At 37.7% G+C, this 16,681-nt stretch overlaps 1 protein-coding gene across 1 annotated transcript in view; it reads right to left on the reverse strand.

The window, feature by feature from the left end:
• Positions 1-200: 200 nt before the first annotated feature.
• The window catches only part of HPS3 (Hermansky-Pudlak syndrome 3), a 21,707-nt gene continuing 5,226 nt past the window's right edge, over positions 201-16,681 (reverse strand). Inside the window, 14 exon segments of the mRNA XM_009334013.1 lie at positions 201-1,294; positions 2,442-2,532; positions 3,829-4,035; positions 4,399-4,506; positions 5,363-5,551; positions 6,734-6,919; positions 8,671-8,901; positions 9,527-9,704; positions 10,051-10,232; positions 10,440-10,548; positions 12,001-12,155; positions 14,119-14,200; positions 14,477-14,669; positions 15,855-15,940. Coding sequence (XP_009332288.1) covers positions 1,167-1,294; positions 2,442-2,532; positions 3,829-4,035; positions 4,399-4,506; positions 5,363-5,551; positions 6,734-6,919; positions 8,671-8,901; positions 9,527-9,704; positions 10,051-10,232; positions 10,440-10,548; positions 12,001-12,155; positions 14,119-14,200; positions 14,477-14,669; positions 15,855-15,940 — 2,125 coding nt within the window. The 3' untranslated portion in view covers positions 201-1,166.

Consider the following 16,681-nt stretch of genomic DNA (forward strand, 5'->3'; position numbering starts at 1 on the left):
TTTTTTTTTTTTTAAATATATTTTATTTGCAATGTTGGTTATCTCTTCTGACTGACTTCTACAGGTTTAAGTAACATTACAGCTTCAGTGAAAATGGATTTGATAGAGTCAGTGTCAGCTAATTAGGCCTTTAGATGGTTATGGGATCATGGAGTCGTTTTATTTGTGGTAGATTCTCAGAAAACCAAACTACATTCATAAGGTCATAAACTTTGTGACAGTTTATTATGACTGAATTCCAGCTGAAGGAACAGAAGGATGTTTTCTGCCTGAAACTGTCTGAAAGACAAACATCAGTACATACATGCACAAGTACCTGAGACGCTTACCAAAAAACCTAGAAGAAATAAAGAGTTTTCAGCTAGATTTGTGACCTAGCAATACTTCAAATACTTGTCTACTGACTGAGTACAACAAGAGAAGAAAAAAACCAAAGAACAGCAAGCAAGCGGTAGTACGTATCTTCCACTCCCCTTGGGAACACTTCTGTTTCTCTTTGATTTATGGCCTTTTTTTGTGAATTGCTAAATGAAAACATTTTCATTTTAACACTTGCATGAGTATGTAACTAAGATGACAGACAGCTGACTGGTTTTGCCAGCTGGAATTCAAGGGAATGTCTATGTTGCAAAATGAAGTAAGTGGGGCCCAATTCCACTTGGAAGAGTAAGGCACTTACTTTTACTCGTACAGTTAGACACATGCCTGAGCTTAAACTCCTCCCTAGGTCAGTGATCCAACTAATTCAGAATTAAGACTGACTCCCTGCGTTACTTTCAGTGAACACTGTATGTCCAATTGTACTGTACAGTCTGTATTTTCTAGCTGCTTTGGCCATAAGTTCACCCTCATTGAGAAGATGAGTGATCCTGCCTAACAGTTGAATACATATGTTTTTACCAGTCCAACCACCATTCAGTTCTGCCTGGCAGGAATTCTGGTTTGCTGACCTTTGCCTGAGTGTAATAGTATTAGCTTTGAAACAGACGCTTTGCCTCAGACAATAGTTGTCATTCAATAGTTGTCATTAGGTTTCAACTGAGTAATAAGGCGATTTATGTGAGGGGAGTCCCACAGTACCTTAATGTAGTTCTACTGTCTGTTTCATTTACTTTTTTATTCCAGCACATTCTTTGTACTTGAGTGCATAGTAGAATTTCATTGTTTTAGGTCAGCTGCTTCTTCTGGCTGCAGTGAAGAAGATGTGGCAGGAAAAATGCTGCAGTTCCATCCTCTGGTAGAAGACTGAGGAAATCCCTTAGTTCCAGTTCCGTTGCAACAACTGATAAAGTTTCTGCTCAAAGCAGGGGAGAAAATCTTGTTTAGGTATTTTGGTTTTAGAACAAAGAAACAAAAAAACATTAACAATATAATTACTAATTGAAGTCATCAAATTATCTAAATATTGCAACTGGAATTAAATTTGAGACACACCCATCTGGGAGCAAATACAACTATGAGAAATCTCAAAAGTAAACGGAAAATTATGTCTTAGATTAAAACCATACCTCTATCTTGACTCATCAGGTCTACATGTGGCACTAATGCTTACAGTCTGATCTAGTACTTCACATGTTTTGTACGGAATGCAAAGGAAGCACTAGAAATCTATACTAGTACCCTAACTCAGCATTATCTGTAAAATAGGATGTTATGCAAGCAGCTTCTCAGACCAAGCTGTTTAACATTATGTTCTTAAGCGATTACAGCACAGTTACTGCATGAAAACAATGTTTCAACAGAAAAACCGCTAGCAGTAGAAACTGGAACTTTATGATAGAGCTTGGCAACCTGTGCTGCACAGTGCAACCCCATGATGCTGTTTTTCTGCCCTCAGGCATTACACTGGCAGTTATTTAAAAATATATGTGCTTTATTCAATCATCTTATTCTGTCAAAACAAATACACTGGCCCCTCAGCTATACACAATATTATTGACTTCTTACAAACATGTAACAATAGGACTACATTGACTACCAGGGTTGGTTTCTCTACTTCTAGTAGTAACTCATCATGTTTTTTTCAGTCTATGACCTAATCATCAATACACACTTAAACACCCACTGGCTTATCAATAGTATCCTGTCAGCTGTCACTGCTTTGAACCATATAGTCACTTAGCCTAGAAAAAAAAACAATTACTATCTGTTAGTTCTATTCAGTAGTTTTTTTAATGGTGTCTATTCTTGACCTATATAGAAACAATATGATTCCCACAATTTAACTGTTTTCAATACAAAATGAATGCCATGATTTTTATATGTTGCAGAATCCTGTGCTAATGACTAGAAAGCCTTCTGAGCTGTATTAGCTTTAACTGTAGAAAAAGGTCCCCTTTTTTTCCAAATTATCACATCAGTAGTCCTTAGCCTGAACAGTATTTAGAATGTCAGATGATGTACAAAGGCTTCTGGAGCTGAGTTGTAATCAATTTATTTACCTTTCAGTGATGAAATAAGAACGGGGCAGTCATTTCCAGCAAGTCTGGTTCTCTTGCAAAGTTCAGGAAGCAGCTTGTTCCACCACACAGCCTAATCCACAAAAACCCACAGCAAAAGTGTAAATTAACAAGGACTGCAATTGAGAGTATGAAAGACCTGCTAAAAATACACTAACTAAGCTCAGATGTGTACAAATACAGGTAGGTTACAATGAACTCAATAATTTATATAATGCTTTGAAATGCAGTGTTTTTGCACATGTTGCATTTTCAATTTTCAGTGCGGTCTTTTTATACTCGAAAATTTTTACACAGTGCCCCCTAGTGCCTCTAGAGATAAAAGTTTGTAAGAGAAAAAAGTCCCATAATTAGCAAGACTGACGCAGTCAGAAAATTAAGGTTTTCCCTCCGAACAGCTCCATGCAAAGCGGTGATTAGCATTACTATAAGAATGCTGCTCTGTCTCCTGACCTAATCTGTCTACTCCCAACAGCTGTAGTAGTGAATTATGTTTTGTGTATAATTTTGTTGATAAGAATGGAGAGAGGGGAAGGGATGTCTTTTCTTCTCTTTTATACATGGTAACTGTTTTCTTCCACCTGTGTTCAGATTCAGTACTGCAATCTCACATTCAACTCTGTAACGTGGAAACAATCAAAGACACTTATTGGTTTTGAACATAGTACATCCAGCTGGTAGAGGATCACCTTTGCTGACTCTGGCGAGCAAAACTGTGTACAAATAATTAAGTAGCTGAGGCGGGCAATGGAAGTAAACTCCTGTACTCCTGGAACACTGGAATAAAATCAGTTCTAGAATTAAAACTGTATAGAGGCCTAAGGAGAAAATGGGACATAAAGAACATAATCTTTCCACTAGTGCACCAGTACCATTCTGATGTTATAAGGTCAGAAGATGTCACTAGAACACAGGAAGAACATATTTAAGTGTGATTTTATTTGAAGGACCATGATCTCTTATCAGTTAGCTTATCACTAAAATTTCACGTTATACAACACTGTCAAGCAATTTTGAACACTGATTAGTGAGAAACTAGCTAGTTTTTCATTTACAGTGGAAAAAGAACATATTACTCTCCCTTTTCAGATTACTCGCCATCTGAAAAGACTATGTTTTAAATTTACTAGAATGAATACAAGAAGTCACAGAAGAAACTGGGGAAAAAAAATTCCATTAAAAGTAGTGGGGACTGAGTTACGGAATTTAAATGCCAAGGAAGAGGTTCAAAGCAAGCTAAGCAATTTACTTTCTCTGAAAGCTGGGCTATTTGATCCAGTCAGAGTCCATCTGTACACAACAGCATTTTAGTTAGAAAAAAACCAAAACAAACAAAAAATACTGAACAACTTTAACAGAAGTAGCTCACCCGATTGTCATCTTTCAGCTCGTGCTGAGCGTATAATACAGCTGCATAAGGACACCTTTTGAGAAGCTGGTCAATGGCCTCCTCATACTTGCCCAGACGGGTACTGCAGAGAACATGGATGGTGAGGCCGACATTGCCAGCCTCTGTCAGAGGCTCCAAGATAGGCAGAGCTGAAGCTATATTGATTGACTGACTACATAAAAGAGACTGAAGACAAGAAGAAAAAGTGTTGTTTGGATTTAAGACAAACTTTGCAAAAAAATGCTAACCATAACTTTAGAACAGAAGCCCTTACTTATCAGAATAATTTTGAAATAATATTTCCTTTAATAAATGTTACTGAAAACTGAGAAAGCAAGTTTAGAGTGGACTGCAAATGTAAGTATCATTGTTATCGACATATCTCTTCAGTATTTTTTTCTTCCATCATTTCAATGGGCCTTTTAGTTCAACTTGGATAACCTGGAGGTGAAGGAGGAGGGGAGTCTGCTGGAGAAAGTTGTTCATACATACATGAACATTTGCAGAATGGATCTAAGCTGTAAACAGCAAGATTTAAGGGTTTCATACCTGTAGTTTTGAGATATCTTCATGGTAATCTCTATCAGATGGAGATCCCACTGACATTACGGAAGTTACCCATGGGAAAATCAACCCAAAATGATTACAGGAGTTTATCTATACAAGAAAGAATCAAGTTGCAATAAAATAAATATTTCTGTTAGCGACAGTTCCATATGAAACACACCACAAGTGAAGAAAATTTTACTGTCAAATAGCATAATTTAGAATAGCAGCTACTCTTTCTTCTGCTTCATACAATTTAGTAACAAATAAACTGGAAACTTCTATTTAATTCTGTATTTCAGATTTCCCATTCAGAATCCTTTAAAATTAATCATTCACAAATTTTTCTCATTTAGTCAGCTTTGTAAAATTGCCAACACTCCACCTGACAAACTCTCATTGTTTCATTTTAGCCCTTATTTCTGTCCAGAGCTGAGATTCCTGTTGGAAGTATATTTGCAAATGTCCCCAAAGAGTAGGACTCCCCAGAGAGAGCAATACCTATTTGGTAACTGCACACTACCTTATTTGAATCATAGAATCATTAAGGTTGGAAGAGACCTCTAAGATCATCGAGTCTAACCGTCAACCCAACACCACTATGCCTGCTAAACCATGTCCCTAAGTGCCTCATCTACCTGTCTTTTAAATACCTCCAGGGATGGTGACTCAATCACTTCCCTGGGCAGCCTGTTCCAATGTTTAACCACTCTTTCAGCAAAGACATTTTTCCTCACATCCAATCTAAACCTCCCCTGGCGCAACTTGAGGCCATTTCCTCTCGTCCTATTGCTTGTTACTTGGGAGAAGAGACTGACACCCACCTCGCTACAACCCCCTTTCAGGTAGTGAAAGTCTTGCTTCTTTCAAGAGATAAACTGTCCAGAGTTAAAATACTAAGGTAGTATTTGGATAGATTTTGGAAGGACAATGCAGTCATAAAACTTCCTCTGAGCGGTGTACTTACCAGATCCTCTGTTGTTTTCAGTGGCTTAGTCTCGGGAAGTTGCTTATTTGATATTCTCCAAACATACTGAGAAGTAACCCTCAATAAAAGCTCCTGAAGTATTTCTTCCTGAGAGCACACTACAAGAAGAGCTTCCCAGAAATCCACCAGGAGCTGAGGAATAGTGTTTTCACTGTTACTACCCAACATCTAAGAGCAAAAACATTAGAAGACAGCAAGTTAGCACAGACTATGGTAATTACTAGTAGCAGAAGTTAGAAGAAACAGGAGGAACAGTTTTTCACTTTTACTAGAAGCAGAATTTGGTTCCTTTTTTGTCTTGATGTATTTCTAATGGATGTGATTCTGCATAATACAGTGCTAGGCAAAGTAAAAAGTTCATGGAATGATTTTAAGGTAATCAATTCTAAATGACAGATTTGATATCTTCTTCAAGATTTACTCCACTGCCAGAAATGTCAGGACACTATCAGCAAGTATTTACAGACCGCTTTTGGAGGATTTTATATATGCCAATAGCCAAGCAGGTGTCTTCGAAAGAAGAATCTAAGGCCATGATAAGAGATGCTGTGTAGCTCAGTTGGGTATAATGGTAGGACCCACGAGGGAGATGCTTTAAGGTCTGGTGTGTCAGCGAAAAGGATTTTTACTTGGTTTCCAACTGGCTTTAAACAACACCACTTGTTCTAATTTGAGTTTCATGACTTGGTATTTCTGATACAGGTCTTTCACAGTAGCAGATATAAGACTGCAACATACCTACATTGAAGAATACATGGTTTTAATCCAAACAATGTTATTCATTGTAGAGAAAAAAGATTTGTCTATTCCCTATCTAAATAAAGAAAACTTCAGTGACACCAGAAAAACTATTCTATTTATCTTTCTTCTCATAAACTGCAGAGACCCACTCTTCTTTCAGAAATTTATATAGAACATCAGAACATTATATACCTTCATATTTAAGTCTGATTCTTTGTAAGTATATTTCAATCCTAATGATTTCTTCAGAAGGAGATTATGGAAGTGATTTATCTAAATTCTGTTAAATTTCAGTAGCCTTAGGAAGCCCAATTACTAGGAAGCCATTGAAAGATCTCGAAGATCAGGGTATTCTCCATTCAAATCACAGGGTCAAAACAACAAACTTAACAGAATTTTTTTTTTGCTTGATTTAACCAGTATTTCTTTCCAGAAGGTCCAGTTACTGACTCTGTAGTTATCTATCATGACTGGAATATATCCAACCCTCATCTCCCTCTTTCTGAAGAAATGCTGAAATGTGGGTGAAGGAGCAACCGAGGCTGCTTTGCTTACCCATAACAACATCACTATGAGAAAAATAGAAGCAAAAAATGATCACAGGCCAACCTTGAAAAAGGTATCTGCTTCTTCCAGTTCAATTTTACTGTTCTCATGTAAAGCCACAGTGGCAGCCACCAGTAAACCAGGCTGCATCTCCTTCAGGTGAACAGCAAACTCAGTTGGAGTAACAATTCCTTTCTTATGCTGTCTCAAGAGTTTTGGTTGCCCAGTGAAGCCACAAGCCAGTACTGTCTACAAACATAGTCAGATATAAATCAGGTAAATAATTCAATCCATATATGATTCAACTCAGCAAACTCAGTATTTCCTCAGGCGGTGAAGTTTAAATAGATGAAATGAAGGAAAGTCAGGAGAAGAAAATAAATCCTTTCTGCAATTTATAGAATAGCTCTCCACAGACTGAGCTCCAAACCATGTGCTGAAGCAGTGACTCCTGAGCAATAGGCCATTTGCCTGAACACAGAAAGTAACATACTATTGAAATCTGGAGTTACTGTGCACATAAGGAAGATTTCACCATGAAATCCAAGACATTCAATACAGACGGTGTTTTGAAAAATCACTGGCTGAAATTTCAGTAGACTACTTTGCTGAAGTATGATTTTTATTTTGAAAATACCCCTGAAACAATAATCAAAATGTGCTGCACTATGTGCAATGGTAAGTTGTTTCTGGACATCTGAGTGCTTTTGAAAGTAAGCATGACAAGATACTATTTGCACTTCAAAGACCGTGGGGAAATGATGCCTAAGCAGATTAAATGAATTACACAGGAAATATAAGGCAGACCTAGGAGGAAAATTCAGATTTCACCCCGCTATGCATACAAACTATCTTTTTTTATCTTTCTGAAAACGTTCTTTTTTCTACTTTGCAACAAAATGCTTTTTAAAGGTGAGGTGCAAGAGAACGTTTTTTTTAATAGGTCAAATTAAAAAGAAAAAAAAAAAACAACAAAAAACCCAACACCCAAACCCCAGCTACCTTATTCTCTAAATAAAATCCATGCAGTGGAATGCATATGTTTGCTCACAACATGGCAACTTCACTTGATCGTGCCGCAAATGGTTAGAAAGCAGGTGGTGCTGAACATCACTGTTGAAACAGCTCTCCACAGTTCCCACCTTGCAATTCAAAAACTGCTAACTTGGAAAGCTCTCCAGGATTCCTCCTACTGAAGCACGATATCTAACTTTGGAACAGCTATCAGTTTGTATTAAAAGTTTTTAGACCTCCGCTATCTCACTCTCAGAAAGAGTCTGTATTTCAAGCTCTGTCACCTTTGAATATTCAACAGTCCTGATCAACCTTAACAAGAAGTAATTTACAGACTGGTCTCAGTCTAAAACCACATGTGAACATCTATGGCAGAGACTGCTTCACTAACATTTTTCCCCCATTGATGTGGAATTCTTACTTTGATAGCACTGAAGTAGGTTCTGATCTGATCTTAATAAGGGTGAAGTGCTTTGATTCCAGATAAGAAAGATGGGAAATTGTATATAGAAACCTTAGTTTGTGTGCACCATGGACATTCTGCTTCAAGAGCAATTTTATGAGGGCTGTTTGCATACAGATGGTGTTTTCATGGGCATATCACATATTAATTACAGGTGGAGGGGTGTAAAAATGCTACTATACAACCCTGCCATACTGCTGAAGAGCACTGGCTCTGCAGAGCTTGTTACACCCCAGTAAACAGCATTTAATTTATCAACAATTAACAGCTTCAAAACTTTTGCTTATTTGGTAGGGCTTTGCCAAGATAAGACTACCCTACCTGCAGGGTAAACAGTACGGTCCCGTTATATGCCAGCCCTTGATTCTACTGTTATTGCAGACATTCAGTGGAGCCTATACAGTGTATCAGGAGGAAGAGGAGTGACTGAAAGTTTCTTTTACTGTAAAATATAACCACAAGCCAAACCTGCTAACTTGGGCTTTGCAAAGCATGAATAGCTCATGCTCTCAGCATACTTTACCTCCTTATAGGAGTTCATCTCATGTTCATACATCGTCAGGTCTCCCATTTTCAGAGCCATGAAAGCCTTAGTAAGTGTCAGGACCACTGATGGCATAATCTTTTCTATTTTCTGAAGATACTTCACAGCTGTCAAAGGACATACGTTTCTCATGCAGGGGCTGCAGAGGATATGAGGCAGCTGCACAGGGTCAGCAAGATAGAATATTTGGAGAACTTTATTTGCTGATTCCTATTAAAATAAAAGCCATTTGACAGTTTAGACCTTTCATATGCCATAGAAGACTGTATATCTGGAAAGTATTGCGGGTTTTTTTGTTGTTTGGTTTTTTTTAACTTAGAAAACAGACAAGTACAGCTTAGCTATCAAATCACACTGCCTTTCCTGCCTCTTTCCTCCCTACTGGTAAAAGTAAAGGATCTCTAACTGGCAGTGATTCCACCCATATTCTGGGGTGCTAGGAGAACATCCACCACCATGGTGAATTGGTTTTACCAACCTGTACAATTTGGCAATGTTCAAATTTTGTTACAGAAATGGGAGATGAAAGAAATTTGAGGCAGAGCTTTCCTAAAACGGAAGTGTCTCTGTGTACAAGTGGGAACCAGGTCATTAGCAACATGCATCATGATAGCCAAACCCATAACATGTTGCTTGAAAGCAGCCCAAAGCATCACAGGTGCTGCTTGCTATTTTGTCAACAGCAATGGGAAAATAAAAACCGTGTGAAAAAGAACAACTGTAAAACTAAATAAGCAGCTCAGCATTTTCAAAGGGAATTTAATTAAAATTTGATACACAGTTCTGAAAATCAGAACTAAATAAATAGTTTAAGGAAAAAAACCCTTGTTTCTACCTTACTTAATTCTTCATTTAAGTCTTCATTAAAAGAGTGAGTTAAGTAAAATATAAGTCCTCTCTCATATGTCTGTATTTCATCACCTTCTGAAACCAGTCTCTTTAAAACTTCAGTCATGGATAAACCTGACATTCTGTAGTATGGCAAAGCAAGGTGGTAATCCTTTGTGTCAAACCTGAAGGCAACAGAGAAGGGAGAAAAGACCAAAACAACTAAGGGCAATGCTTTTGCCATCACTGTTTGTAAGAACTAAAATAATACATCAAACAAAGTTGCAGATACACCAGTATCAGCAAATACATAGCTCATATTCAACATAACATTGTATTCTGTGTTCAGTGACAATAAAGACAACCAGATACTGAAGAGATTACTAGATTAAGCTGTTTTCATAGAACATAAAGATTTATATTACATATGCAATGCTAATGTAAAACAGCAAAGAATGATGGATTTTGATTTTAAGGTTACATTATTGGAAACAAAAGCTCACCTATATCACTTTGACATCTAAAACATACCTGCTGTAGCAGTCTCCTAAGGCGGCACAACTTTCTCTGAATGCTCTTAGAAGTTCTTCTTTCTCATCTGATTTAAGGAAACTAGGGTCCATTATAGCTGCTCTGACCAGTAAGTGAGCCTCACTTAGAAGATGGATGCAACTCTCAGTTTTTACATTTTCGTAAGTTCTACTATAATCTACCTAGAACAGACACAGGATATACTTAGGCTGCTGGCAAAAATTAAGAATATACAGGAACAATTCTAATGAGGGCAGCAGCCATTTGAAATAGGATTATGGGCTATTCATGAGAAATACATGTTATATTCAGCAATGACATGCATCAGAGATTAATTAACAGTACTTATTTTTAGTCATCAAACAACAAAAGCAGGAGTTGTGCAATACCATTTCTCTGTAAAGCTGAATGGTTGAAACAGTGTTTATAATATATAAATTCCAACCAGGCTCTGACTCAGAATTTGTTCTGGATTTGATGCTGTCAGCCTTTCTGGAACTGGAGAGAAGGAAAAGAGTTGTCAGTGTCCAAATAAACACTATGGAGCCAAAAAAACCTCACTCACTTGATAATTTAAATGCATAAATAGGTATGTTTGCAGGCTAGTAAATGCTTGAGAGTTAAGTTGTGAATTTAAGTCACAATGGCTAATAACAAAACAGGGATAGGCATGTCCATACACCAGGAACATCATCAGAACTATCTACTACATCTTCTTCCGGGCTTAACACCAGGTAATATCAGATACTTACATGAAGTTAACTAATTCAAATTAACTAAGATGTTTATTAACTAAGATGTTTACTTACTTTCTGTGAGGACTTACTGCACATTTGCCCCTGCAGCTCTATTAAAGTGTTTGCCAAGACATGGTGTAAAAAAATATTTGAATGCTTTTACTCTAACACATTGGCTAGGCCTGTAATGCCCTGAGGTTAAAACACTGTTGGAAAACACAACTCTTTTTGTTGTTTTTTTGGTTTTTGGTTTTAACTGTTCTGGGATATTTACATCTTTATTTTCAAATGATGGTGTTAAGTAGACTACTATTCATTCAACTTATGTTCTTTACAGAAGGCAAAAAGTGTATCTTCCTCAAATGCCAACTATAATCTTTGAAACACCACAACTGGCAGAAGAAACTGTGCTTTACACACAGGAAACTACAGTATTTTGAATTACCATTCTCCTTGATGGGCTTATCCTCATCTTCTCCTGAAAAACGTCTGCTCTAGGCTTTAAGAAATACTGGTTCAAACAACTCTTCAATCAACTATAGCTGTCCCACTTTTGTTAATGAACTTGAACTGACTTTAATAAATGTGATTTCTAAATAGCTGTTTTAGAATAGCTGTTTAGCTGTTTTATGAAAAGCCCTCAGAAAAGAATGGGAATAGCAGTTCTCATGGAAATAGCTAAAAAGTCACAAACGCCTCTAGCTACATACATGCTACAAAGAGTATCTTGGGCCAAAGTTCGATCCTTCTTTTGTCATGGATTGCTACAGTGATGTTCATAACTTTTCTTGGAAAGAACCCTTAGCCAAATGTAAGACATTTTCATTCTGTGCCACAACACATTTTGTTAGCCTGTAGCTTCAGTACTCCTACATATTTTTGTTTCTCAAGAGAAGTATTTTTTCTTCTCAGTAGCAGATACGTTCTTAGTAACGTTATTTTAACATACTTATGAAAGTTAAGTTTTTTACAATCTTGAGTAACTTATTTTGTTGATTTTAAGCATTTGTGACCCTACCCTCATTTCTTCTATGTCAGTTAATACAGTAGAATTGAAAAAAATAAATGCTTGATTTCTGTTCTCATTCGCTAACCAGGGAATTATTTCCAAACAGTTTTCCCACAGAAGAACCTCTCTTCAACTCCAACACCCACAAATTCAGCACTGTACACAGCTATAAATACCATCTTCCCAAAAGACACAAACCCTTACAGCATCCTTCTTGTAGGTTTTCGTCTTTCAGTAATATCTTCCGTGTTTGCCTTAGTCAAAAGAATTATATGGTTTTTGAAATGACAGATAGCTCTTGGTCCTATAAAAAGCTGCATTCTTAATGTGCAGACATCCAATGCGACAGGTGGACAAGCCTATAAAGGAAAGTGATTGTTTTGTAATTTCAGTTAGTATGTACTTTAAGCCTTTAAATAAATTAAAAAAAAATGAAAAAAAAGTAACCTTTGTCCAATGACCTGACACTAAACACATTCACTGGCTTTCCTAACTTTGAGTGCTTCACTTAAGCAAGAATAAAAATACCCATAAAACTATGACATAAATAATTTAAAAATGGGTTAAAAAAATAATAATAATTTCACTCTTCAAAGCAACTATACAATTTCAGCTGCATGTCACAAAATAACTGAGCCTGAGGGAGATGGAAACATGGAAAACTTAATCCCAAATAGTCTGAATTTGGCCAAGTTGTAAAAGATTGTCTGACATGGTTATAAAAGTCTTGATTTCAGCTGCTTATAAAAAGCAGTTATAGACAGCAGTATTATATTTGCTTGCCTATTCTTACATTACATAAGAAGTATTACATCCCTGATTTGTACAATATGCACCTTTCAGGTAAAACTTACCATATAGCCTATACTGGACTAAAAATGAAAAATGCAACCTCATTTGCCCAGAAATATTCTAAATTTACAGCTTTAAGAAGATAAAATACCATATTTACAAATTAACATACATGGTGAAGCAAGGCAACACAGCATCATATGTATACCCTGTCTTTTGAAAAAACCTCAAAATTTCTTGTGAAGAGGCAGAGGGCTGCAGTGGTGACCAGGAGGCTCTAAACTGCCCTGGGCTAGTCAGAACAAGAACCAGCCAGCTCTGAAACTGATGTAAAAAACCAGCAGGAAAAATAACAATAACAAATAATAACCATCATTATCATCACACTTCAAACTCCACACTGGGGCAGGAACACCCCTGAGGGAATGTAGCCTGTGGGCAACCCACACCAGAGCAGGGGCACCCCAGAGGGACTGCAGCCCATGGACAACCCGTACCAGGGCAGGGACACCCCTGAGGGAATGTGGCCCATGGAGGATTCACACCAGGGCAGGGATGCCCCTCAGAGACTGCAGCCCATGGAGGACCCATGCGAGAGTGGGTCTGCAGCCTGTGGAGGGCAAGCTGCAGTATGGGCATCCATGAGGGACTGCAGGCTGCAGACTACCATTATATGCACACCTCCTCAAACCTCCAGGGAGGGAGGAGGCAGCCTGTTGCCTGACTGGAGGAATTGTGATGGACTGAATGGAACGCGCAGTGAAAACATAGAAAGCTGAGACTGGAGAAGGGACAAGAAAGATTGTGTCATGTGTTTGTATTCTTTATCTCAGTACCTCTATGGAGAGCAGAGATACGCGTTTGGCTCTTGAAAATTTTATAATACTTCTACTGTCCTAGGGTTTCTTCATGTCTGCTGTCTACATGCTCAAAAGAAATCCTTAAATGCTAACTTAAAATACACTTCAGTCTATCTTTCCTGGTATTTTTATTAACGTATATACCAATCTTTACAACTCAATAGATTTTTAGTGATAAGCAATTTAAGGAAGGGGAAAAGTCTAGACCTCCAAGTATCAAAAGCCTTCCTCCTAAAAAAACATGCACTAAGTATCTGGTAGCAGACTTGTTCAAGTGTCTACACTCCTCTTACAAAAACTGGTTTTTCAAGGACACCTGAGAGAGAGAAACATCATCAGCTGCAGTAAGGGAAAACTGTACCCTTCATTCAGATTTATACAGGAAAGCATGGAATTTAGTTTAAAATGTAAGTGATTTTATAGCTTTTGATGTTTTTGAAAACATTCTACTAATGGTCTAGAATCTTAAACAGCAATAATAGATTGTTTCATTGAGACGTTTGTAGACCATTAAAATACAATATGCCACAGATTGAAGTAAAATATTAATTTTGGATGTTATTTTATTGGTTCAGCCAATAGAAACTAACAGGATTTCAGATGGAAACATAAGGAAACTAAGTGCCACACTACTACCCCCATTCTTTTAGCGAGATAATGAGAGGTGCACCTTCACAGTCGTATCAATATACGGATCCTCATCACGAGCTGCTGCTGCACTGCACCGCACTGTGAAACACTGCAGGTTCTCACTAGAGGTAAAGAAGAAACCACAACGATGAAGGAAAAAAATGAAGACTTTCAAAAATCAAGTAGCCGAGGCTACAGAGAATCAGATCTTCTTCCTTTGTGGCAATGGGCCGTGAAGCCTAAGCAGGAGGGCATGCTGCACTATCACACGAGCCTACCCAGAGAGTTCCAGGAGGCTATGAAGGAAATACCAGGGGGGGAGGGAAAAAAAAGAAAAAAAAAAGGCAGCAGCATAGAGAAAGGTAGTAATATTATCAGTAAAATCCTAAATGTAATACCTTGTAATGACATGCAGGAACTGTGGAGTGAGAACTGCCTGCTCTGACTTCTCTGAATATTGGTAAGTAGAAATCAGTTCTACTAACTTCCCAACAGAGTAGAGATATCCAACATGAGGTAAAGAGAAAAAGCAAAAGAGACTCAGTAGTTCTCTCCTGTTCCCAGTTTCCTCATGGGCTGTCACAGAACTTCCTAGATGTAACAAGAAGAAAGGCATTTTATATACCTCATAAATCAAAACCTGGCAATTCCTTTGCAAGCCCGATGCCTAAAAGATACTATCAAACCTGCCCAGGTTGCAGACTGGTTTTGTTAGTAGCTAGTGAAGAGAACTATATGAAGATCAGCGTATGGGTCAGATCAGTGCACAGGTCAAAGATTTGTATGTCATGTTATCTCATTTGGAGGCATTTTTAACAAAAGTGTGGAGGTACCACCGAGTGAAGAAATTCTATAGATGTAACAGCATCTGAGAGTCCCGGCAGATTCATCACACCTAAGCATCCCCGGACTGAATGATCAGCCTGATCTTAGACAACTACTTATGAGCTGGGATTGAATGCTCATCCAGAGCTGCAGCTGCTATGCACCAAAATACAGGTCCTCACTTAAGGGAAAGAAAGGCTGGGAATGGCAGAATTTATTTATAAAGCCACTTTGGCAGGTAAAGGCTGTGTTCAGATTCTACAGAACCTCTTGTCAAAGACTGTAAATCACAAGAGAACATATGATAGCTGGAGTTAAATGGCAAGTAGCTCATTCTCTTGAGTCAGCTGTAACTTAAATGAGGCTTTGGTACTTAACAGGCAACAACCACAGACTGGGTGAGCAGTCAGTAAAGCTGATTGATAATATACAGCATTAAATTATTCCATGGGTCTGTTGGGGCTTGAGCTAGTGTGTATTAGTGAACCCCTAAAATCTGCATTCATCCCTTCCAGTCTTAATTAAAGCCTGGCAGAAAGGTAACCTGTATCTTAATGATTATTAAGGTTTACTACTCCGATTTCCACTGTTGACTAATGAGAAGCAGCCTAGTACCTTATAACACTGAGGATAATTTTACTAGTTCAATGTAAAGAGTGACTGTTTTGTGATCTAAAATTAATTAGTAGAGAACTGATAAAAGCTGATTTAGTCTTCCTCTTTTGGTGTGGTGAATTGATATTTTATTTCAAGGTTTATGCAGAACTTGGAGAAACTTAAAGCCTTTTTTGTTAGTAGAAGCTCAGTTTAAATCATTGAAAAGGGAGGAGAGACCTTAATTTAAAAATAAATCACAGAAACAGGGTACAGAACAGAATATAAAAAGAAGCTCCTTCCTTTCCCAGGTCTCCTGTGACACAGGCCATAACTCATCCATGCATATCCATATACCTGTCTGGTATACAGGAAGCAGTTGAACAGAGTGCAGCTTTGTCTCTTCACAAAACCCAAAAGGCGACTGGTCAGGTGTAAAACGTCTAGAGAAAAAAAAAAACAAAACAACATGGGACCTCAGTGAGAAATTATTATGAGCTACTTTGGACAAGTAAACAGCACTAGCTGTAATAGGCATAGTTGATGTTTTAATACTCAACAACAACATGCACTCCTATTACTAATGTAATTAGCATGGCAATGCCAAGAAGCACGTGGCACAGCTAGAGAAAGTATCTTGAGTTCTTGCAACCAAAAATCCTCTTTCTTTGCTTGTGTACAAGATGTCTGTCAAAGTTTGGGATCACTGGAAGACATGTTGCAATTGATTTGAACCTCAATTTAACCTTTTTTTCCCTCTCTTTTTATTCAACTGCTATATGTAACATGGTGCCATCTCCAATCCTATTTTTCTTTCCTATCATGTGTCATCCTTTTTTCTGCTTTGCTTTGGAATTCACTGCTGGACTGTGACGTCAATTCTTCCTCAGTTTGGATAAAAGTTTAATGGCTTTGATCACTAACAAAATAAAAAGTATAGTTTCTTAGTGCTTAAGATACTTGGTAAACTCCCTTTGCTAGCTGGAGAAAGGGAGAATAATTTTTTTTTTAGAGGTACTCAAATAAGTATCACTTCAGCTGGAGTTGATGAAAGCTGCAGAATAAACAAACAGAAGGCAGCACCTTGATTAAGGTCACACAGACAGGACTGCTAATCAGTCTTGTGTGTAATCTTTTAAAGTAGGCTTCTCTAAACAATAACAGAATTTGGCATAAGCTGCTTC

Source organism: Pygoscelis adeliae, unplaced genomic scaffold, assembly GCF_000699105.1.
Source record: "Pygoscelis adeliae isolate BGI_AS28 unplaced genomic scaffold, ASM69910v1 Scaffold241, whole genome shotgun sequence".
NCBI lineage: Eukaryota > Metazoa > Chordata > Aves > Sphenisciformes > Spheniscidae > Pygoscelis > Pygoscelis adeliae.